This window comes from Fukomys damarensis, unplaced genomic scaffold (genome assembly GCF_012274545.1).
Source record: "Fukomys damarensis isolate Sample0158 unplaced genomic scaffold, DMR_v1.0_HiC HiC_scaffold_33, whole genome shotgun sequence".
Lineage (NCBI taxonomy): Eukaryota > Metazoa > Chordata > Mammalia > Rodentia > Bathyergidae > Fukomys > Fukomys damarensis.
This window is the reverse complement of record NW_022900945.1, coordinates 50,104,684-50,129,132: the sequence shown is the minus strand read 5'-3', so window position 1 is coordinate 50,129,132 and position 24,449 is coordinate 50,104,684. Positions and strand designations below refer to the sequence as shown.

General features: G+C 46.3%; 1 protein-coding gene across 15 annotated transcripts in view; it reads right to left on the bottom strand.

The window, feature by feature from the left end:
• Positions 1-9,316: 9,316 nt before the first annotated feature.
• The window catches only part of Pde4dip (phosphodiesterase 4D interacting protein), a 211,035-nt gene continuing 195,902 nt past the window's right edge, over positions 9,317-24,449 (bottom strand). For 9 of the 15 annotated variants that reach the window (XM_019207344.2, XM_019207345.2, XM_019207343.2 and 6 more), the window contains 13 exons: positions 23,469-23,711; positions 22,188-22,319; positions 21,423-21,542; positions 19,436-19,625; positions 18,709-18,833; positions 15,494-15,733; positions 14,739-14,849; positions 13,961-14,187; positions 12,846-12,989; positions 11,699-11,837; positions 11,382-11,428; positions 10,373-10,424; positions 9,317-9,790 (listed from right to left, as the gene is read on the bottom strand). In XM_019207344.2, coding sequence (XP_019062889.1) covers positions 9,645-9,790; positions 10,373-10,424; positions 11,382-11,428; positions 11,699-11,837; positions 12,846-12,989; positions 13,961-14,187; positions 14,739-14,849; positions 15,494-15,733; positions 18,709-18,833; positions 19,436-19,625; positions 21,423-21,542; positions 22,188-22,319; positions 23,469-23,711 — 1,916 coding nt within the window. In that variant the 3' untranslated portion in view covers positions 9,317-9,644. The remainder of the gene's footprint in view (positions 9,791-10,372; positions 10,425-11,381; positions 11,429-11,698; positions 11,838-12,845; positions 12,990-13,960; positions 14,188-14,738; positions 14,850-15,493; positions 15,734-18,708; positions 18,834-19,435; positions 19,626-21,422; positions 21,543-22,187; positions 22,320-23,468; positions 23,712-24,449) is intronic. The other 6 variants (XM_010623128.3, XM_010623143.3, XM_010623133.3 and 3 more) reach the window with 2 other exon arrangements.

Here is a 24,449-nt window from a genome sequence, read left to right as displayed (position 1 = left end):
TGTCTGTTACATGTACAATTCAGTTACTAGCAGTGGAATCCCTCTAGGATTCTAATTGGGGTTTTGTATTGGCTCCAGCATTAGTTGGCGTTAAATAAATTGTACATAGCACAGTACTTCTGCAGTAAGAGTGGTATGAATACTAAACTGGATTTTGTAACAGTCATGTTGAATGCTGAGGGGATACCTGCGTGAAATAGCACGTTAGGAATCCATCATCTTGTTTATTCCCCTCTACAGAGCACTAGCTTAGCCTGCTTGCAGTTTTAAGACTGAAAGCTTCATTGCTTGATCGGTCGTGCTGCACAGAGTCCCCTGTATGGGGCTTACTTGGATTTTGGTAAGTTGGAGGATGTCAGTTGCTATTGAATGGAAGCACCTGCGTCTGCTGTAAGGGGGAATAAAACTACAGCATGAAGGGAATGCAGAGTCCTCCAAGTGGTGCTTCTTGTAGCCTATGATGCTGAGGTACAGAGCCGCTTTTCAGTATTTCACAAAGGAGTGGTGTGCATATCGAGATCTGAAAACTTTTCTCCAAATGTAATTTGTCACTGGACTCTTGACATGCCTGAAAATTATATGATGTAACACATAAGTAACCATGGTATTTTTCCTCATAAAACTGCTTAATAAAAGTATTATACAGCAATAACATTTGGGCTATTTTCTGATGTGTTATCAAGATTTGTCTGCCTTGGTCGTCTCAGAACCTAAAGAATGGAAAATTGTCAGACAAGTATATCTGAGTAAAGGGAGAAGTCATAGCCGCCGGGGGTACAGGTGATGCCCTTCCCTCTGCCACTTTTCTTTTTCTTTTTTTTTCCCCCCCAGCATTAACTTTGGGAATTCAAACCCAGTGATTTGATTTGCAAGACTTTCTCTGAACTGACTGAACATTAGCTGAGGCCTTAGACCAATGATTGTCACTCCTGCTGCACATTTGTATCACCTGTGGAGATTCCACAAACACATCGATGCCCAGTCTGCTGCTTCCATCCCAGTTAAACAGGAATATCTGGTGTGAGGGCCACACATCTGTATTCTTCTAAGTTCCCCAGATGATTCTAAAATATATCTAGGGACATAAAATATATTAGGAACACTGTTTTGGACTTTACCTACTTGTTTTCCCTTTTCAGATTATATACATAAATATATGTGAAAACGGATTATGTACTTCATTCTGACAGTGCCTCGCTCCTCTCAGATGGTCTTGTTCAGGACAATGAGTATAAATGATCTTTGTTTTCCATCTCTTTATTTCACAGGGTTTTTACATAGTTGGCCTCTGGATTTCTTTTTCTGAAGCAACCAAGCTTCCCTGTGTTTGCTGCTCTAAAGGTTCAACTGAGTTGAACTTTCTTAGAGGAGAGAGTGAGATGAAGAAGGGAATCTAACAGAGTGATGGATAAAGAAAGCCTAAGGTAATAGGACTAGACCAGACACTTTACCCTCAAGCCTCGGCAGCAGGCCCAGATCACTTGTAGACCCAGAGATGCATGATGTGGGTTCTGCCTCTGTAAGGATGATCTCTAAACATCGTGTGCTCTGGTTACTGAAACAATAAAGTAACCCCAGGAATCCAGTGGGGCCAAACCTGCCCTGAAATGTGCTTTCTAAAGCATTTCTGGTGTGCTTGGTTTGAGATCTCTTTTGGATCCCTTCCAGTTGGTTCCCTCTTCTCCCGCGCAGTGACAGTTGCCAGTAACAGGTGGTTCAGAAACAAGAGTCTGCCTTGCCTTTACCTCTCACCTCTGGTTGCTTACATCCAGCACATGTTCAGAATGCCACCTCCCTTTTCCAAATGCATTCAGCAGCTCCAGGCACTTACACAATGGCTGAAGAGAACTGGTCATGCCCTCCCACCAATTGGCATCCTTGGGGCACTTAGTTTTGCTCTGAAGGAAACTCTTGAGACTTCCCTTCTTCAGTGGTCAGAAGGCCTAGATCTATACGCTGTATGATGTTTTAAAACCTAAACGGGACAGGGATGTAGCTCAGTGGTTCCACCACCTGCCTCGCAAGTGCAAGGATGGACCCCAGCTCCATCCCTGGTACCAAAAAAAAAAAAAAAAAAAACCCCACTTAAAACCCAAAGCAGATTTTCAGATTATTTAACTACTCTCAAGCTAATTTCCCTTCGGTACCTTTTGCAAAGTGTTAATAGTAACAGCCTATGAGACCAGGTAAGTACTGTTGAGCAGCTGAGAGTTGAGATCACTACAGGCCTGTGTATGTTTCTTAAGGGGAAAGTTCCAGATGAACTGATACTCAAAACCATGATCTAGAACCCAACTTTTTTCCAGAGATTTTTGGCTATCAATTGTAGTAGTTCTGGTTTACAAGTTAGAGGTTGGAGTTGGGTAATGGACTGACCTTAAGAGGATCTCGGAAAATAAAAAGGGTATCAAGGGGCAGGTTAAGAATATTTTCAATGCAAAATGCTTTGTGCCAACCTGAATTGGCAGATCTACATTCTATAGATTGTCTGGAGAGTGATTTAGAATTAAGAGTGTCTGAGGGCGAAATAAAGGAATTTGACAATCCTGAGGTCTACCAGATCAAGGGCTAGTCAGAGGCCTCTAGGGCTTAGAGGATTTTGAGGGGTGGTGTCTTATTTTTAGGTGCAGCTGAGAATTGGTGTAACCTTGAGCTGAAGTGTAGGGGAAAGCGGATTTGCCCTGGTGAGCCAATTACTAGCCACTTTACCCCCGAGGCTAGTTGCTGATTCTGGGCAAGGATTGAGGATTGACCTTTGTGCAGCCAGAGGGTAGCTGCTGGGACAAAGTGAAACCAGCAAAACTCGCAGGTGTCTGGAAGTGTAGGAAAGAGTTGAAACTTGAGGGGTTTCAGGTGCGCGCAGCTGACTCTCCCAAAGGACTCACTGTGTGGGAAGCTTAGGAGGTGCCACAGAATCTTAAAAAAAGCAAACTATTGACAGTTAAGGGTAAAAATCAGCATACGGGGGTGAAAAGATTGATGCATTTTGGATTAAGGTTTTTAAAAATTGATTAGCCAAAGCCATTTCTCTTCACTTTTCAAAAAGTAATGTTTTTTCTGTACCATGGCTTTTATTGGGGAAAATTGTTGAAAACATTGATTTTTAAAAGAGCACCTCATTGTCAATTTGGTGTTAAGTAGATAAAATTATAGAGTTAAAACGGAAGATTTAGAAGGAGACAGGTAATTGGTTACTTTTGTTTACTATTATTTCATCTTCTGTGAAACTCTGAAGTAATACCAGCGTGCACATCATTTCAGTGGAGTCCTGTGTTTAATGGATCCCTGTTAAGACTCTGGTCCAGTGGTATTTCCCATGGTGGATTGACTGATGGTCAACATGGAGCCCAGCAGAGCTGAGTGGTCTGGGCGTGGAAGACTCCCCTGAGATTGTTGCCAGCAACATAGAAGGAGAACCAGAGAGGAAGGTTGTGTGCTGTTGATTTTCCTGGAGGAGCTCAGGTCTTTGCCTGGCTGCTGTTCTCATATGGGGAGCTCTGGTCACCTTGAGTGTTAGTTCCTGGCTCCTGTGCAGATCCCTCAGCCTGGTGGCACAGATCCTTCACCCCACCGGCACAGACTGTAGCTTCCACTACTGGCCTTCGCAGATCTCTGGTATGGATTTGCATGAGACATCTGTGGGATCCAGGCCCTCACCCTCAGCTGGATTCTTTGGGTCTCCAGCGTGTGGACAGATCTCTTGCGCTCCTCTGCATTTGACATTTTGGGTGAATAGTATAACATAATCCCATAAGTTATGTGTCCTGTATTAAATCCATTCCCTTGCAAACCCTGACTACAACATTTCCTGAAGAAAAGCTGCAGAATCAGTGAAAATCTGTTGAAATACACCGTATAAACTCATTAGACCAGTCTTGTCACCCTAGGTCCTAACATTGTGATGAAAACTTACTGTTTTTAATTTCAGTTTAATCATTGTAAGGTTTCCTTGAGTTAGGTGTGTGACTGCTCCCTTGGGGCCAGGTGGAGAAAGGTGCTCTCCTAACGAGCCCCACCTTTCTTGAGTACATAAATTTCCTTAGATATCTTGATGAAAAGCTCACAAGATTTGGTGTTAAGCAAACGCAGTTCGTTGTGGACCCACGTAAGCTTTTCTTAGAATTTAACAGTCTGTTAACATTGTTTGAAGACTTGCTGCACAAGCACTCTGCAATATACTTTCTGTGCATTATTTCATGTAGTATCCTTCATATGAGGTTGCTACCATTATAGTCCATCCCTTAATAGATGAGATTAAGGCATTAATCATTTAGTTGTGGTACTGAGGACTGAACCCAGGGCTTCCACCACCCCAACCCCTACCCCCTGAGATAACATTTTTATGTTTTATCTTGAGACAGGATTCTGCTTAGTTGCTAAACTGCCCAGGCTTGGCCCAAAATCCTGACCTTTCTGCCATATCCTCCCACAGTGCAGCGAATGACAGGCACGAGCCACTCACCCTGGCTGAGATTCAGGCTTTCAGAGAAGTGAGGTGATTTGCCAAGCTTTCTTGCCTTCAGCATCTGTCATGCCCTTGATCATTATTCTTACTGCCTCCATATGTATTTTTTTCAAGGGCCAACTAATGCAGCACATTTTCTCAGTCTCTGAATTACCACGTTCTACTAAGTCAGAAAAAGCTGGGCCTTGTTTTCTGTGCTGATCTCTACGGGTGAAATGCTGAAGGAAAAGTAGAATGCTGGATTTCTTTACTGCTTTTGCCTTGCAAATGATTTTTCTAGGTTTCAAGTCCCTTTTCTTTAGAATGAGAGTAGAAAAACGCTAAGGACGTTGGCCAAATTAATCCAAGAATCAACTATTTTTTCTTACTAGGATTTAGAAGGGATGGCACCTACCTGATGTATTCTTTCCTTGATATTTTTTCAGGTGGAGTTGGAGCCTAGAGGCTGCAGTAGTTGGCCAGAAGGGAAAGAGAATGATGGGTTTAAACAGCTATATGCAAGGCAGTGTTCTGTCAGTGTTTTCAAGTTTCACTTTCTTAGTGTATGCTTACGATACAGAACAGGGATGTTCATTTGAGAAATTGGTACATGGATATGTGACTATAATATATCTTGATCGCTTTCAATCTTATTACTCCCCTGCCTTTACATTTTACTCCCTTTAACTCTCCTGCCCTCTGGTCCCCAGACTTTAAGTGGATTTTGCACATTGTCTTATTTAATCCTCACCAAATCGCTATGACACAGTCTTTATTATCTTCATTGAAAAAGCAATTGGCTGGGTGTGTTGGTGCACACCCTTAATCCCAGCACTCTGGAGGAAGCAGGAGGATCACTTGTGAGGGGGGGTGGGGAGGGAGGGAGAGGGGACACAGCCAGTGAGTTAGTTCAAACTCAGAGTGATTAGATAATTTGTAGGGTTTACCTGGCAGGCAAGAGGTAGGGTCATGATTTGAACCTACTTCTTTTGGGTTTTTAGACTGGTTAACCTCACTGTTTCTTAGTATCTCTCACATTCCTTGTTTATATATTTTGTTTTAAATCCTCAAGGATTTCTCATGCAAAAAAAAAAAATAGTAAAGGAATTTTCAGGCGATTTTCTGTTGATCAGTTCACATCTGATAGAGATCTTGATCTTGAGACTGAGAACAAGTCAGTGGTGTATGTAGTGTCAGGCCTTTGAGACCCCACATGTTTTCAGACAGGAGATTTTTTGACCTGCTCAGGCATTTTTTACCTAACTGTGATGACTTAGCCATCTGAACTTTTCTGGTTTAATAAGTTAGGCAGGCATAAGGAATACCATTGATGATCACTTCTCAGCCTTTTGGCTAAGATCAAGTGTAGGAATATCATTGATAACATGTCATAATTATAGATTATATTTTCTCTCATGTGGCATTTAAATCACTTTTTACCTGTTTTCTCTCTTTTTCATTTTCTCATTGCCAGTTGTTCATCTTTTGGTGTGAATGAGATGCTCACGTACATTTGAATTTTGGATCAACAACAAACAATTCCATAAGTATATCCCAAATATTGTAAGGAACATATTTATAATAAAATTATCATTTATGCAAAATTCAGCTTTAATCAATCATCTGATATTTTTATCGCCAAATCTGGCTTCCTTGCCTTCCTGAGTGCCTTACCATAAGCATAGTGTTAGCAGCACCTTGGCTTAGGTACCTGCAATTTCAAACGTCACTAGCACAGTCCTGCCCGAGACCTAGGACCGTCCTTTGCTGCCCACTGACTGCCAACTCCCAAAGCAGCTAACCGCAGATGTTGTCACACGGATCAGGATACTTACTGCTCAGCATGTGACGCGGCTGATGCAGAGACACCCAGACGGGGATTAAAACAAGTCAAGCTCTCCAAGTCTGAGGGTCCTCTGGGGACCATCGCTCTGGGCGAAGGACTCAGCGCGCTCTCCTCCGGCCGGGAGGGAGTGGACGCTGGCGCTCACCGGTCTGCAGCGCACAGCCCGACCCTGACTGCCGAGGTGCGCAACCGCAACCTGCGGGACTCGCAGGGCCGGCCCGGACCCAGCTTGGTTCTCCCTGCCGGAGGCGGACCTCACGCCACCCTCCCATTGATCGTGGGCGGCGCTGCTCGCCCTGCGGTGGACTCGCTATGCTCAGGTACTGGAGTTCGTGTGAATCCCCTGAACGCTGTGATCTTAAAAAGTGTGCAATACATTGTGATGTAAGCCGGCCCCAGGGTGCGCGTCAGTTTGGACGGCCCTTTCAGCCCTTCTGGGTTTCTCGGGACACCTAATTAATCCTCATAAAATAATGTCCTCAAAGGAAGCCTTTAAAAAGGCAGGCCTGGGCCAGGGGTTTACCTCAGTGGTTCCACCGCCTGCCTTACTAGCTCAAGGTCCCAAGTTCGTTTCCAGATATCAAATAAATAAATAAATGGAAAGCCAGGCCTTCATTTATTTTAATGTTGTAATGAAGAAGAGATTAAGGAACTCAGAATATAGAGAGAGTTTGCAGGGGCTACAGTAATTTCTTCAGTGCCTGCTTTTTTAATCTCTCACATCAAAAGCTGGAGTAGCGGTACAGTTAACTAGGTTTGGGGAATATAACCACATCTTTGCTCAAGGAGGCTAAGATAGCAAGTGTGTGATCCTCAGAAATTATTCATATGTGGGAAGAAGGTTCATATGCTAAGGGGCATAGACATGAAGAATGACCCCCAGGTGCCCAAAACTCTTGCAAACCAACCTTACAGAGAATATAAATCCAGTGCCTAAGCTCTCCTAGCAATGTTGCAAATGTGTGCCTTGCACAACCCTGATTTGGAAAGTATGAGATATTTGTAATGCCCAGAACATGGGTGACAACTAGACTCCTTGTGTAGGGATGACTGCTAAAACAGCCTGCATCATTTCAGCTATTAACAGTGAGAATTGGAAAAAGTTTAAGCTCACATTCCAGGAAAAAAGAATCATTCTAAAGCCATGGGAAGAAATAGTCACCATGGACCGGGGATTTAGCTTAGTGTTTCTGCTGCCTACATTGCAAGCGCCAGGGCCCGAGTTCAATCCCCGGTACCAAAAAACAAAAACAAGAAATAGTCACCAGCACTGGTGTTAAATAATGTTAATCCACCAATGACCATAGTATGAGTTTCCTATTGCTGTTGTAACGAGTTGCCACAAACATATTTTAAAATAATGCAAATTCTCGTGTGGTTCTGAAGATCAGAAGTCCATTGTAAGCCTCACTCTACTAAAAGCAATGTCCTTCTTGGAGGTTCAAGGGGTACTGTGTTCTTGTCTTTTCCAACTTAGAGACTGCCCACAGTTTTAGCTTGTAGCATTTTTCATCTTCACAACCAGATTTGGTGATCAAGTTACTCTCGTGTGACATTTTGACACCAACTCTTTCAGCCGTTGTTTTGCCATTTCCTCTCTAAATGATAGTCCTTGTGCCCACTCTTCAACTCTTAGGCTAATTTTGCCAGCTAATTCTCTCTGGATTTTAAAGCCAAAGGCACTCATGCAAATACCTAAATACCTGAGTGTAAAAGCAGAGGGCAAGTTCACTATCGCACTGTTGGAAAAGGCACACTCTACCTAAAGCAGGAGTGTTTTGCCTGCTCTTTTGTTACTGCAGCTGGTGGCAGTGGCAGATGTAGTGAGAGTGATTAGGTTTTTTGTTCTAGTTGCCATCGTTGGTTTTTAACTCTTAGTAACAGTTAACTGTGGAGTGACAGCTAGATTTTAGTTCAGGAAGGGTAAAGGACCTAAGAATTTTTCTCAAGCAGTAGTTTAAGATTTTTTATTTAAACATTTATGGAAGCCTTATGTGCTTTTCACTAGAAGGCTCTTAAGTTTATTGTTTTAACTCACTTGATACAGGATAACATTTTTAAAATCTGTGGTCTCTGGCTGCCCTACACCAGAGTCACTGAGTGCTCCATGAAAGATGGAGAGTCTGGGTCTCCACTCACGCTAGGGCCTGAGGACTGCAGCCCAGCAGGCAGCTCCTACCATGTCCACAGCTGGCATTCAGCTACCCTGAGTTTGAGACAGCCTTTCATATTTTTAGACCAGCCAGCCAGTTCTACACAATGACAAGGAAGGATGTAATCTTTTCAATCTAGACTTCAGGATTAGTCTTTGAGTTTCTTAATGACTTTTCTTTTTCTTTTTTTGGCCCAGGGATTGAACTCAGGCCCTTGCACTTGCAAGGCAGGTGCTGGAACCACTGAACTAAATCCCTCGCCTTCTTCTCTTTTCTTATATATTTATTCTAGGGAAGAAATGAAATGAAAAAAGGCAATGAAAAACTATTCCTTATACACATTCTATTTTAATAGGCACCCAAAAGACTTCCATTTCTTCTCACCCACCCACTCTGCAAGTTATGTCGGCCTGTGCCACATGGGTTCAGCAACATATATAAATCTCTATCTTACATTTATACACACATACCCACTCCTCTGGGGACTGTGAAGACAGACGAGTGAAGACAGCTCAGGGCCACACCCATGCCACTTATAAATGAGCACAGGTCTACTCTAGGCAAGATGATGGATTGTCTTGGTGTCGCCAACAGTTCCTAATTCCCCCAAGGGAAGTAAGGATGACAAAATGGACAAAATAGGGACAGCCTGTTTAAAAGGGGTCCGTACAATTCAGAGATTATAGAAGCAAAGCAACAGAGGTTGTAGGATAAGCAAGAGAGGGAAGCCAGGAAGTCTCACATTCATCATTTGGACTCAAAGTGTTCAGCTGCGGTGGTGTAGACCTAATCTTTGGCCCGGCGGAGCTGGCCTGGGATCTGGGAGTGGTGCTTGCTGAGCCCCGGTGACACTGTCCAGCAGGGCGCTGCCACTCAGCAGTGTGCTTCTGGAACTACCTGAGGCCACAGCCCCACACACAGGAAGCAAGGTCCTGCTTCCCCTGAGTTGACTGAGGACGGCTCCTGAGGCGGGAAAGGTGCCTTGGCTGATGCCTTGCCCCGGAGGCTGTTTAGAAGTGGTGTCATGGGGTCTGCTATGCAATCTAGGTGTTTTGCTAAGTGCTGGGACCAGTGGACCTCTGCTCCTAGTATCCGTTGCTGCCAGGAAATCATTCTGCCTTTCTATTGTCCTAAAAGGACACATCTCTGTCCCCTCTTCTGGACCTCCAGCAACTTTGGAGGGACTGGGCCCGGGTGCGCATCAACAGATAGGCAGCTGCACCAAAGTGGGGCAGAGCCGTTCTTCCTGCTGTTTTAAGGACCTCTGGTGGCTTCGCTTCTTGTGTGGCTCCGGGAAGGCAAGGGTCACAAGGCTGGAGTGCACAGCAGAGCCCTTAGGGATTTCACCTGTGGCAAAAATAAAGCAGACCTCTTCAGAGAGGACAGTCACACCCTGCTGACGGCACCCAGAGGCTGAGCGAGAAAAGTGGTGCCAGAGGCCAGGAGGCTGGTGAGAGCCACTTAGGCGGTGGCACTGAGGGGATGCTCCGGGTCTGCAGGAAGTACAGGGACCAAAGGTTAGAGGAAAAGTGCCCCAAGCACTGAAATTCCTGCTGCACCCTGCGTGGCCACATCCTACCACTCCCTTTTCAGGGCCCAGTTCATGCTCCAAGTCATGTATCTGAAGCGGAAACCAAATTAGCCTTTGCCATGTCCTGGGAGCCCAAACGCTGAGCATGAAACATGCACATGTTTAACAGCCTGCTGTAGGATAGAGAGGATGTTTTGTGGCTAAGTCCCCTTTACTTCCCAGTTATAAGGAAGGATCCAGTCTGCAAAGGTCATCTAAGTCTAGCTCCACCTCTGACTGATGAGGAGACTCACAGAGGCCGAGGGGCCAGCTACAGTGCAGAGCAGTTAGTGGCGAGCCTGGGGTGAGGAAAGTTTCACACCAGGGGGAGCCAGCTGGCCGGGAGGCTGCTGGGTTACCTTTTCTGGGACAGGAATAAGGCTGTACAGAGGCAGTCTCATAAGTGTTGTGCTAAAGAGGCTCAGAAGAGAAAGACATCATCAGAGAAGGACCAAAGGAAATTAGAGAAAACAAGTGATTTAAATCACCGCCCAACCCACATTCACTGTGGAGGTCAAGACTTTCTCAGGTTGCAACTTAGGAACAATTCTTAGGAATATGCTGAATATACTAAGAAAATTTAAAGTATAAGTTTTAAGGTTTAGTTTCTGATTTTGGGGGGGGTTTGAGACAGGGTCTCACTATGTAGTTGAGACTGACCTGCAACTCACTATGCAGCCCAGGCTGGTCTTAAACTCACAGTGATCCTCCTGCCTCAGCCTCCTGAGTGCTAGGATTACAGGCATGTACCACCACGCCTGGCTAGTTTCTGATTTTTAAAACATTGCACATATGTCAAGTTCCTTTTTCAAAAGTACTTCCTAGAGAATAATTAGCACTTAGCATTTGAACATCTGGCATTGTCTTTTTGGTCAATCAGACCCAGTGGATCTTTCTTGATGTTCTTTATGAAAAAACATGTCAAAGCCAAGCAGCTGTTTTTGGCCCAATAGTGTATAGGGAAATCAATTTATACGGTTGCACCTTGTTTATATTTAGAAAACACCATAATGCAGAAGTGGACCCTTTACAGACAACTCCTTCACAGACAGACTCAGGATCTCTCTGCCCTCAGGAACCAAGTGCGTTGCATTGCTCCAGGCTCCTCACTGGTGTGGAGGAGAGGAAAGGGTAAATTGGCCAGATGATGTTGAGGCGGGTGTAAACAGCTCAGGGGGCAGGGCCGAGTAGGCAGGAAAGCAAGGGATGGCAACTCAGGGAGGCTCACTGAGGACTTGGGATCCTACCAGTGGACCAAAAATCTCCTGGAAGGTCACAGCAGGACAGGGGCACCTACAAATCTGATGACAGACACTGAAAGGGTAGGGGCAGGTTCTGAGGCTTTGACTGGAACACTTGTTTCCTTACCTCCAAATTAGTCCTTGCCTTTTTCAAAACATCATGGGTCCGGGTCACTGAAATAAGAAAGCAGCCCCACAAGGCAGATATTACCAGTTAGGTCCTACTTGAAGCATTTCCTCCTGACCACTCAGCTCAAGGTCTCTTGTTGACTCCATCTCCCCACTCTCTGCACCCACAATGACCCCTGGCCCAGAAGAGAAGGGCCACTGCATCCTCACTCTGCTCCTAATATTGGGCCTCCCTGGTTACTGGTCCCGTGCAGCACATGTGGAGCACCTGGAACACCAGCCTCTTTCCTCTGTCCTGAGCTCAGAGGCACCTACACTGGCTGACGATGAACTGCTCCATGCTCGCCTTGTGCTGGTTGGCAGTCTTCAGACGCTCAGCTGTGCTCTGAAGGAGCCGCTCTTGTTTGGACACTTGGGCCCGCAGTTCCAGGAGTTCTCTTTCCGTTGCATCTCCCTGGAGAAAAGGGACAGGTGTTCATGCTTTGTGGCGTTACAATCCAAAACAACTCCACCATCTTCTCAACATACTCCAGAGTGGGTTCCCTCCATTAACACACCTCTCAAAACCCCAGCTAAGGACCACTGAGGACAAGGCCGCTGGTAGGAACACTGAGAAACTTAAAACAAGCAGACCAGCACAGGTCTACACTCCTACTGCCAAAGAAACCTGGACTTCAGACAAATACTGAACTCTCAACTGCAAATAAGACCTTGAGCTCAGTCTTTCCGTCAGTTCTGGCACTCGCTCATCACAGGTGAGACTTGGAAGCTTGGGAAGATTCCATCTGGGGAGACAGGGCTGGCCTGATGCTCAAGTTCAAGTTTATAAATAATCATGCCAACATGAAGGTGGCAAAGCAAAGCACTTCCCTGGCATTAGCACTGTTGGCTCTCACAGGATGCCCGTAGTAGTAGGTAATCTCAAAACAAAATCCCGGGAAGACCTGTGACCAAAGGGTCTGCCAGTCTGAAATCCCAGCAGATCCAAAAGGGTGGCTGGCTTTCCCCAGGCCTGGTGCAGAGATGGAAACTTAAAAGATAAGTTGAGATTCTGGGGACGGCTGAGAGAGGCTCACAGGCTCACAGTGACATTCTGTGACCTTTTGACTGTGCAGACCTGAGGGGTGGAGAAGGGGTGTTGAAGTTTTGATGGGTTCCTGACTTTCAGTTCAGCCAGATTTCAGGTTACAGGAAGCGGGTATTTAGGGGGTGCCAGAGTAAACATATCTCTGCTTCTCCATTTCCTTTCCTTGTCCTCTATGATTTCTTATCCCAGGGGTGGGAGGAGAAGGGATGTAGTCAAAACTTCATCTTGGGTCCGGGTATGCTCTTCTAAGGCTCTGTTGATCCCAACTCACTATGCAGTTCCTGACCCTCGGGAAAGCTATGGGGCTGAGAGAAAAGAAACATCCTGGGGCCAGAGTTGCTGGGTTTGAACCGGCAGAAGACACCGGCTTCTTACCACTTTGGCTGGCAGCACCGGGCCAGGAGAGCTTGGTAAGGCCGCTCGCCAGAACATGGTGAGGAGGGACGCCACCTCCTCCAGGGTGCGGTGCAAGGCACTGGTGCTGCCCCGAAGCTCATGGACTCCTTTGCTTCCCAGCACCTGGGGAAAGGAGTAGGGAGCCATGGACATCACTGAAACGGGGATAGCACATTTCACCCTGTGCTCAGGGCTCAGGTTCTTTTGTGAGTGGGGCAGAGCGTGGGCCTACCTGAACTTGTGGAACCCTGGCTTATCTCTAGTCCCATGACTGAAGTGCAGCTCCAATGACCCAGAATCCCTCCCCCTGGGTACCCTATAAGCTTTCACATCCCTGTGAATCCCTGTGTTGTGTCCTCTTTGAACCCGTTACTCTTTTTGTCTGCAATAAGAGACCACTTTTACATCGGTGCGCTCTCAGTGCAGAGGAATACGTCTTGCCCTTCTTGTTCTTATGGACTTGACCCATGTCTTGGCACTAAGTGTGGGCTCCCCGGACCAGGGCTGACCTGATGCATCCACAGCTCTCAGTGGCACAGACAGCACAGCCACTGGTGCCCTGTCCTTCACAACACTGAAGCCTCCAAGAAGCTCCGCTGACTTCCTCCCCTGCCTCCACTCAGTCTGAACTCAGAAGTCTCATGGCTGCCAGGTTTCTTGCCCTTTCCACACATGAAGACCATACCGATGCGACTCCCTCGGTAACTGTCCCTCTGGTTAACTGTAATCTGCCTGCACATGGCCATGTGCCAGCACGACTGTAACAGATAATAAGCTACCAGAGAGTGCTCAGTGTGGCTCCATGTGTATGTCAACACTTAACAGATGCTGTACTGGGGATGATAACACTGCCACACGGGTCTTCCTGTGGCTCGGAGGAGGAGAAGTATCCAGTTAGCCTTATCTGCAACGGAGTAGAACTTACAGTGAAATAGGAGAGAGAGAAGAAGAAACTGGCTGGAATAAAAGGAAGATGCTTTTGTAGCTGTTGGGAGATGTACAGCATGAAGAGAAATAATGGGAGGAGTTGCAATGGGAGGAAGAGAGGGCCTCCAAGAGGAAAGCGTGCAGCTAAGAGCTGAGGGTCTCCTTACCTCTGTGCCCTGTGCTTCCAGGCCAGGGATGTGGAATGCTGGCCTCAGGAGAGACAGCATCCTTTGGACCAGGAGTTTGCCCTCCCCAATCTGCTGTCTTAGAGCACTGTAATCATCAATGTGGCCGATGACGTGGCGACCGTGCTTGTTGGCAAAGGAGCCGTCGGTGGCATCACCCTCTAACTTAGGAGGGTCCTTCATGACCGGAGAAACATTCAGACCCAGCTCTGAAAGAGAAAACAACAAAACAAAACCTGCTATTACCCATGATGATATCCTCAGTTCAAACAATAAAAGAGAGAGTGATTCTAGCTAGGACCAAGAATAACAGCATTCAAAAATTCAGGGTGGGTAAAGTCCACAGAGATATTCTGGGGTCTATACGTTTATAATCTTTCTTTATCAGCTTATAATGATAAACTTTCCAGGAGACAAATTTTAGCCTTACTGGAAAGTGAAGTGTTGAGGGCAAATGTTACTAATAAATGAGAGTAGGTCTGAGGGTAGAAGAGACACAGACGAGGAAATCAGTGGATACAGAGAGCACACTCAAGAATGATACACTGCCAAGGGCTGGTGCACCAGCAGAGCTGTGGGAAAACAGCTGGAAGAAGCCTGACAAGAAAGGCAGCCCCAGAAAGTGCAAGGAGTGGAGCTGTAAGCCTTGTGGCCTACAGAGAAAGATCCCTAAATCCAGGTGACGTATTTACAGAGGACCAAGACTTGTGTGCCTTCATAAGTTTACATCACTGACTCTTCACCCCTTCCCCATATTTACCGTTTGGCCTGCTGGCTGCGGTGGTGTCTGAGCAGGGAGCAGAAGAACTGGGGAGGACCAGAGCTGGAGAAGTCATGCCCACATCCCGGACCGGAGGGGAAGCAACTGAATCTGAGGAGTAAAGACAGACACACGGCACACAGCCTGCTCTTTACCACCCAAGGTCTAGGTGGCGTGACTCACCCCTCGCCTACATCGCAATAAAAAAACAAGAACCAAGGGAGCACTCAGTCCAGTGACTTTTGTTTTCTAAACTAAATGCCTTTAATCGAAAGGTATTCTAGCTGGGGATGTAGCTCAGCGGAGTGCAAGGTCCTGAGTTCGATCCCGGGTAAAAAAAAAAAAAAAAGGTATTCCAAGAGAAAACAGCTTCTACTTTTAAAAAGTATTAGGTATGATTTATACACTCAATTTTAAGTGGTGTCAGTATAATGGTTTATGGCAAAATACTCATACATGTATATAAATGTTTATAGCATCAAACTCATAATGGCCAAATCTTGGCATGTACGTCCGTCAACAGATGAATGGATAAAGGAAATGTGGTATTTATACCCAACACAGTACTACTCTACCATAAAGAAGGATAAGTTTGAATCACTTGTAGGAAAATGCACCTTGAGGCCATTGTCTTGTAGTTCATTCTTCAACTTGAACCTGACCCTAAGGAGCCAAGGTGAGACAAGATGGCCCCTTCCACCGCAGGCGTCTCGGTGACTCCCCACTGGCCGCCGTGAGGCCCTTTCCCTTCCTACCTTGGAAGGGCAGCTGCTTGTTTCCAGGGTTGCCATTGATGGAGAAGTTCTGGCTAATGGAAGCGGGGCTGAGGCTGCCTTTGCCAGCACCACCGTCCAGTTGCTGCTCCAGCTGCAGCCGCAGACAACTGTTCACCTGGATGCTCTGCTCCAGCTGCCCTCTCAGAGCTCGGATCTCTGCCACCAGGCGGTTCAAGTCACTGCTCAAAGGAACTTGGAGACAGGCATCCAGGTGGAAAGCTGAAAGAAGAGAGAGGGGTGACCCAAGAGTTATTTCCAAGCACCGGTGAGAACACTACTCCGTGACATTCCCTTCTGCCATGGACCCCACTATAGTCTCTGCTCCTGGCCAACGCATTTATGATAGAATTATAACCACCTGGGCACGCTGAGGTGGCACATCCCCAAGATGGAATTTCCCTGAGCCTCCAATGACTCATTTGCACCTGGAGGGCACTTGATTAGCAGACAATAACAAGCTTACTCCATCCCCATGTTAACCTTAGTCCTGCAGCCTAGACAGCAGGGTTCTTCAAGGCAGGGGGTCAGCACTGAACTGCAGAAGAGCAGGGGCTCAGAGAGCAAGAGACCTCCACACTCAGAGATCAAAGAGAAGAGGGAAGAATGCACCAAGATCTTTGGGACAAGGTAAGAATGGGAGCCAGACACCTTATAGCAGAGGTCTGAACTGAGTGAACTTTTCAATTTCCCCATGTTTTCATCACACTCATATTTCTACATACTAGGGTGAAGAGACCCGAGAAATATTCTCGAAGGCCGCAATCCTTTATCTGAAAATTTTAAAGCCAACTGATTTTCAAAAGGCAGAACTGGTGTTGGTTTTTCTCAAGGCAAGAAGGTCCATATACCATACACACTATACTATTTCCACCTTGCATCTGGCCCACGACCCTTAACACACTACAAGACTATTTCTCATGAATATGAATATTCTCATTCTCATTAAGTAAATAAAGACCACCAACATCCTCTGGTCACTTCAGTTAGGTTTTATCACCCAATGACTTTTAATTAGACATCTTAATGGATTTTGGAATTAAGAATAAGAGATTATGGAGCTTTAGTGGTAATAGCTTGGATTGAATCCTAAAAGACCCTCAAACAGAAAGGATGACATAAAAGTTGATTTACTTCAGGGTGAGGTGGCTTCAAAAACTAATCTCAAGATCCATGACAATACCTCCCTCTTCCCCTAGATCCAAATTCTTACTGTTTTGCTTATTGCTTTTCAAAACACTTTTACATGTATCCATTGTCTCTTTTATCTTCCCAGTAGCACCTTATGTTAGACTTCTATCTTTTAATGTTTCCCAAATCACCACATTCATCTAATACATTTCCCAGATCATAATATCTCCTACCTCTGGTAGGTCCCATCAGACTTAGCCTCTTAAACTTGTTTTTGTTATGTACTTATTTTTGTTGAGAAAAAGATATTTCACTGCACATAAACCTTCTGTTGACACATAGGCTGGCTTACGGTGGACTGCTGACTCCCCTTTACACTAAGCTGACTTCTCACTCCACGGACACCAAGCTTCTCCCAGAGCCAGTCTGGTCTCCCCTCTGACCCAACACTTACCCAGGCTTTGTACATGAACTATTCTTTCATCCGGTGAGGCCCCTAGACTTTGAGTTCTAGCAAACTAGGAAGGTAGATCCTGTTTTAAGAAAATTCATACTTCCCAGTGAAAATTCTAATCCAAATTCCTCTGCCATTCACCCCTTGTTTAGGTCAGTGGAGGCCCACAAAACATGTGAGTTCTGTACCTGACCATTCTTCACATGCGTACTTGAAGTAAGTTCTCATCTCCTTATAATCTTTTCAAAGCCTAAAAAGTTTTGAGTTTCTTTGATCAGTTCAAGATTTCTGGTGGCATAGCATTGTAATCCTGTTCTCCATTAAGTTCCCTAGTACGTCAAAGTGCATTTTACAAGATGGAGCCCCAAGTCTAATTATACATTATGTGAAGTCTCACCATGGACCTCATATACACAGTGTTGTGGACTCAGGTTGAGCTGGCTTTTCCAGAAATCCTTCCTATAATATCATTGTGTAAAACTGTTCCTACCACACTCCCCTACCTTTAAACTCAAGAATGGTTACAGAGCCAGTATCCCTATCCTGTGCTTCTATCACTGATATGTTTAAATCAAGCTTACAATTTTATTTATTTATTTTGGAACCGGGGATTGAACTCGAGTTCTTGTGCTTGTGAGGCAGGTGTCAGAAGCACTGAGCTAAATCTCCAGCCCCACAATTTTATTTCTTTTAATCATCACTAAACTTCATCACATTGATATCAGCCCTCTGTTACAACTGTGTGTTATGGTTTATGTCTAGGTGTCCCCCTAAAAGCTCATGTGATCACAGGTGGGACCTTTGGAAGGTGACTGGATTATGGGGATACTAGGAGGTGGGGCCTGGTCCAAAGAAGTGGCACCCTGTGGGTGTGACTCAGAAGGTTACATCTCTCTTCCTAGGTCCTCCCTCGACCCCTCTGCTTCCCCGATGCTATGACATAAGCAATTATTCCTCTGCTATGCCCTTCTCCCATGCTATGGACTGAAACCTCTACAAACTGAGCCAAAAGAAATCTCTCCTCCTTTGATGTGTGGATATTAGGTATTGTGTCCCAGTGATAAAGAAAGTAATTATACCACTGTGACTCGCTGACATTATATTTCAAATATCCCTTTGCAGTTGCAGAAGACACACAGGGAATACATCAGCAGAGGGTAAATGTCCTCAATCAAAGCAATTGGTGTTTAAAACTATGCCTGAAACTTCAATCATATTATTGTATAGTATTTTATAAAATATTTTTTCTTGTGCTTCTCTTTTTGAATCTCTATCTTCTCACTGGGGAATAAGGTCAGGGTAGAAAAGAATGTCTGTTATGTTGGCTGTAGGTGCCATCGTTATATGTTACTTATACTACTTACAGTCTTTTCAAATGACAGTAACTGTAGGATGATTCTTTGCATTAAAAAAAAAAAAACACGACCATGTTTTGGGCAAAAAACAAACAAATAAAAACGAAGTACCGATTGACTAATTTGTTTCTGGCCATCTAAATGGATGAAGATTGATTCCTGAGGGCCACTGTTAAAGGCACTCAAGTTGGAGCTTTCTCATGACACCAACACCTTACCCTTGTGTTTTACAGAGAAGAGGGAGACGGAATGCTTACCTTTCAGGTCCTTTTTAGAATTTCCATAAAGTGCCTCATAGATCTGTAGCTCCGAATGCAGGGACTGGTAGAGCTGCTGTTTCTCTTCACACTGTTGCTGCAGGAGGGCCAGCTTGTGCTGTAGCCTGTCACGGAGAGGCAAGGGCGCACTGGGCTGGCAGGGCCACTCAGCCACAACAGGGTATTAACCTTCGAACCAACCTATTCCTCATAGAGTTTTAGCCCCGGATGTCAACTCAGGGGTCAGAGAGGCCATCAACTTTTCCCTATGTGCAAGCAGAGTGGGGGCAGGTGCAGTGATTTAGTGTGAAACCATAGCACCAGCGACCTCAGATAGGAGGAGAGACGCTAGCACAGTCTCCCCGCGGCTCCTCCAGTGCTCATCATGCTGATGGGCGGCTGCAGGGCTTGTGCTGGGGAGGAGCATGACTCAGACTGGAGCTGGTGTTGCAGCTTCCAGGCCAGGCTGAAAATACCATCTTGAACCTAAATGGAAGCATGTGAATGTTCCTTGTCCAGTCTCTGATAAATGGAAGCCATAACAGGGTTTCATTCTCTCTACTTCAGAGTGCAAAGACATTCCCAGGCTTCTGCTCGACTATACCCACAAGGCAGGAATAACAGAGAAGCAAGTGAGATTTCCAAAAAGGGGCACTGCTAATATTCCCTTCTTCTAAATCTCAATGTCTTTTGCCTCCACCTTCCCTGTCAACAGGGCCCTTCTTACCTGGAGTCATTTTCCTGTAGGGAGAGACGTTCTTCCCTGAAGTGCACGATCTCCTGCTGCTTCTCCTGCAGGTCTTTCAAAAGCTGCTGCCGCCCCATCTTCTGCCGCTCTGCCTCCTTCTCCAGGTCTTGAAGCCGGGATTGAGAAGCGAGCAGAGCATCCCTCAAGCGTTCTGTTTCTTGGGAGTGCCCTGGTGGGCAGAACACAGGGGTTGTGGAGAGGTACCAAAGCTCAGCTAGGACGTGAGCCAGAGCACGCCTGTCCTGAAACAGCAGAGCTGAGGGGAGCGGTCAGAAGGCGCTGTACCAGTGGGCAAGGTGTTTGGTTTACCGTATCCCACACACACTGGGGGCTGTGCACCTCTGTTCCTGCAGTGTCCCCATGTTCTGAATTATGATGGCCTCCTTCGTTCTTAAAGAAGACACTCTGGTGTCTAAAACTCACCATTTTCTAGGTGCACACTTACCATCTTTGCAACAATATATTTGAATTTTGCCAAAGATCAGTAAGATTTCTCATCTATGGTTTTTAGAATATAGTGTTTTCATCACTTTTAGAATGGGAACATTTGTTCTTTTCTGGGCTGGAAGCATCTCCCCAATCGCATTTCCTCAAAGAGGGTCAACAGTGACCAGGAGGAAAAGACTGCAGGTTCAGGCAGTCCTCTGGCATAGAAGTTACCTGGGCCCAGAAAATTGTATACATTGAAATCTCTTATACTTTTCTCACCTGAGAGACCTATTCTAGTCTTTCCAAGCATGCAGTGGTAGTTCAACTGCTCTGTTTCTCTCCTATCCATTAACTTTTACTATCTTCCCCAAGCAGGAACATTTCCTCTCCTGCCTTCTCACTTGGAAATAGCTTAGAAATATCTCTTAATGTCTTTTGCCTCCACAAGAATTCCTTCATTCTGGACTTAATCCATTCAGATAGCATTCTTAGTCTTTTTATGGCTAGTTAGTAATGTTTGCAGATTAAAAAAAAATTGTTATTGATTCAAGCAAGTCAAGTAACACTAAAGTCAGCTGTCTCTAAAGCCACACGGGAAATGACACCAACCTAAGGATGCCCACCCAGAAGAACTGGGGAAGTTCTAGGGCAGACTTGCTAATGCCTCCCAACACAGAGTCATAGGAGTACTGATCAGAGAGCAGCCAGAATATGTGAGTGAAGGGATGTGGTAAGGAGTCAGAGGGATGGCAGAGCAGGACCAGGAGGGAAATGCAAAGCTGCCGCTGTCTGGAGATGTGTGAGAGGGAACAGAGACACACATCTTCCTTCATTTTGTGGGTCCAAATCAGCTGTGAATGAGGATAGGTAGAACACAACCATGGTTGAGATCTGGAATGCCCTCCAAAAGTCTAATGTGTTCAGAGGTGGGGCTTCTGGGAGGTGACTAGATCACAGGGGTGTTAATACTCATCAGTAGACCAACCCATTGATGAGTTCAGAGCTGAATGCACTGCTAAGAGGTAGGACCTGGTTGGAAGAGGTGGGTCACTGAGGGCACATCTCTGGAGGGTACAGCTCTCTTTTCTCTCGGCTTTCTTGGCACCATGAGCTGAACAGCTTTCCTCTGCCATGCCCTCCAACCATGATGTTTGTGCCTGGGAGCCAGAAGACCATGGACCGAATCTCCTTTAAAATATGAGCCCAATTAAAAGTCTCCTCCTTTAAGTGGTGGGTCCCGGGTATTGTGCCCCAGTGACAGGAAAGCTGAATTATATAGTTTCCATACTGACGAGGTTGATAGCTGGTGACTCTGGACATGTGCAGGTGGGCTTTCTGGAAGTGATAGACTTCCTAGCTCCATTCAGCCCAGAACCTCAGAGGCTGAGGGTCCACGGGACTTCACTGGGACTGATAAGAGCTATGAGGGTGGGTGGATCTGGGCAGTTATCACTTTGCTTCTCCAACTGGTGATTCATGTAGTCAGGGAAGAAAGAGATTTAGAAGTCACCACAGTTCGTGATTTTTGGCCACCCACCTCTAGAAATATGACTCAGCTGAGCCTGAAGCCTCCGATTTTCTTCCCTGAGGACTCTGTTCTCATTGTAGAGCTGAGGCATGGACTCCATGCCCTGACTGTAGACGTGAGAGGTGGATCCTGTCCCAGAAAACACATTTTTGGATTAGAGATGCTTTCAAAAGTTTCCCATTCTCTACCTCCCAAAGGTCTGCAGTCCCAACTCAGAAGGAAGTCCTGGGACTCAAAGCCTGGGATGCACAAAACACAATGGAGTCAATGCTGATTTTGCACTGAGGACTCAAGTCCAGTTTGTGTGTGCCTCTTCTCAGTGGATTCTTTACAGACACTTATCTCATGCTACAGCTGTAATTGTGCTAGAGGGCAACCATAAGGGGAAAGGTAGCCTCCAAGTGACAGCAGCTTGGGCTTGAGAGTACAGGGAGAAGGGCACCTAGGAAAAGAGGGAGGCCCTTGCAGGCATGGCAGGCGACAGCATGCCAATCAGAAGGACACAGGATCAGCAAACAGAAGGTAAACAGATTAAGGATGAGGTGAGAAGTCAAGAAACCCTGGGAACCTAGTTCTGCCTGGAGGAAAGTTCCTCTCTAACTCAGACAGGTTCCTAAGTAAGAATGACAGTACGTGCCCCACCTCCTCGGCTGGACTGTACCGGAAACAAGTGAAAGGCATACGGAAAGTCCTTGGAGGACTGTGAAACTCTGCCTAAGGCCTTCCTTTAGAAGCTCCCTAAATATGCTAAAGCAGGGTGGGCTGGGCCCCTACCGCTCCCTCGGGCCGTGGAGCTCAGCCTGTGTTCCAGCTGCTCCCGAAGGCGGTCGTTGATGCAGATGGACTCTTCCAGGCGTTGGCGCAGGTTCCGGATCTCACCCAGGTGCTCTTCCACGAGGTCAGCCCCTGCAGCCAGCCCAGCAGGATGTGGAGAAAAGTGGGAGGTGAGAATACGGATTATTGGGGTTGTGGGACACAGCTCAGCCAGTGGCCTCTGAGCACCATCTCTAAACATCACCACCCTTCTGCCAACTACACCCTCTCAAACAGGCACCCAGGGGACCCAGGTACCTCGTGTAGAGAGTAAAGGGGCTTTCAAGAATGGGATGGTCCCTCACCAAGGAAAACCTTTCAATCTCCTCCCGCAGAGGTCAGAAAAATGAAACGGAGCACCACACGTTCTACAAAAGTACTAACTGATGCCTCCGGACAGGCCTGCCGACCCTTTGGAAAGGTGCCGACCCTTTGGAAAGGTGTGGCTACCCGCTAGGGGTGGCTTTGAGAATGACAGAGGACTCACTTTACCTTTCTGCTTACTGAAACATGACTGAACATTTTTTTTTTTTAGCCAGGGACAAAGTCCTTCCTCTACTCTTAGAAAAAAGGCCTCCAGGAGGAATACGAGACCTTCAACTTACTCTGTGTGGTTAATGACTGATATGGAATACTTCCATCAAATTGCTTTCAGGAAGGGAGGAAGAAAGTATAGTCTATGTGTAGATTGGAGAGGAAAAAGGAGCACCCATAAAAGGAAAGAAAACAGATGCTGACGAGTAGGAGAGACACTAACAAGAGACTGCATCAATGACACCAGTTTGCCTTAGGTTCTGTCTTTTTCTGAAAATCACAACTGTCCTACTGTTCAAACTGAACTGCATCCCAGCATTTGTCAGCTGACCCACACGCCTCCACTTGGTGTAATTATGTGGTTGTGGATCGTGTGTCTCAGTAAAACTCCTGGCTCATGGGAGAAAGACCCTGCGCATGTCTGTGCCTGGGCTTCTAGAAAGGTCTGAGAGAGTAGGGTGTGAAGAACATAAATGTGAGAACACAGGAGGTGGGTCCCCGACTTTCCCATGTCCCAGCAGTGCACGGTGGCCTTGAGCAATGAGAAGGACAGGACACACTTGCAAAGGATCAAGCACTGGGTTGGCCCTTTTGTCTTCCTCAAACTCTTAGGGGTTAGAGAAGGAAAGAAAAAAGCCCTGCCCCGGTAGGGAAGGAGTAAACTGAGTGAGGTCATTTCAAACACATCCTCTTGGCTCTGTGCTTTACCTGTGGGTTTGGAGTTAAGCTGGTACACCGAGGAGATGTCCCCAGACACGCTCCCTTTCTGAGGCCTCATCATGTCCCACTGGCCTCCGCTACTCAGGTACCCAGGTTCCAGGATTCTGCCCAGTTCTATGGCGCCCCTTGGTGAAGAGTGAGGCTGGGTAGGATTGAGGTAGTGGGGAGAGCTAGCTTCCAAATGGTTGATGGGCAAGGTAGCTGCAGTAGCACAAGGAACGGTGCTGACATCTGAGCAGAAAGAAACAGACGTGAGAAACAGTGTCACAAGAGAAAAATCAGCAAAGAAGAGTGTGACTGCCTAGAACAGAGACTGCCTGGGGACGTGTGGGACACCAGAGACCCTAGTCCATGCAGGATACAGTGAGATGAAGACTTATTATCATCTTGAAGTACCCTCTCTGTGTTCTCTAGCATGAGGCGCCTAGAGGTCTAGGATGGGTAAAGTATCTGAAAGTCAGCTGTGTATACAAGGGAAAATTCCAGGGGCTCCACTCCTGGCTTCCACTGTAATAGCTCATGGCAGAGTCCTGGGAAATTGCACTCAGCCCTGAAGTTAGGGGTCAGGAGTGCAATGGGATACAGGATTGAGGGTACCTGAAAATAGGAGTATTTGCCTGTGAGCATTTGCCTGCACCGAAAGCTAACCAGTCATTCTTTCCTTTCTCCTCTGTTTAGGTTTTCAGAGGAGAAAGGGCATAAAAAATCCACTAGGATATGCCTGGATATGGCTGCCTAGTTCCTGCAGGCTGAAAAACTCGTGGCAGAGGTGAGGGAAACCCTTTAAAACTAAGCGATTTGGGTCCCATCCTACATGATTCAAGGGATGTGAAGCATCATGACACCTGCCCAGAAAAAGCACTGAATATGCCATTCCAAGGGAGGAGGCTTTATAAAACAACCTGGGTTCTTTGTTAGAAAACGAAACAAGCCCAGCAGAAATGGTGAGGCGGGGGGGGGGCAGGGGCG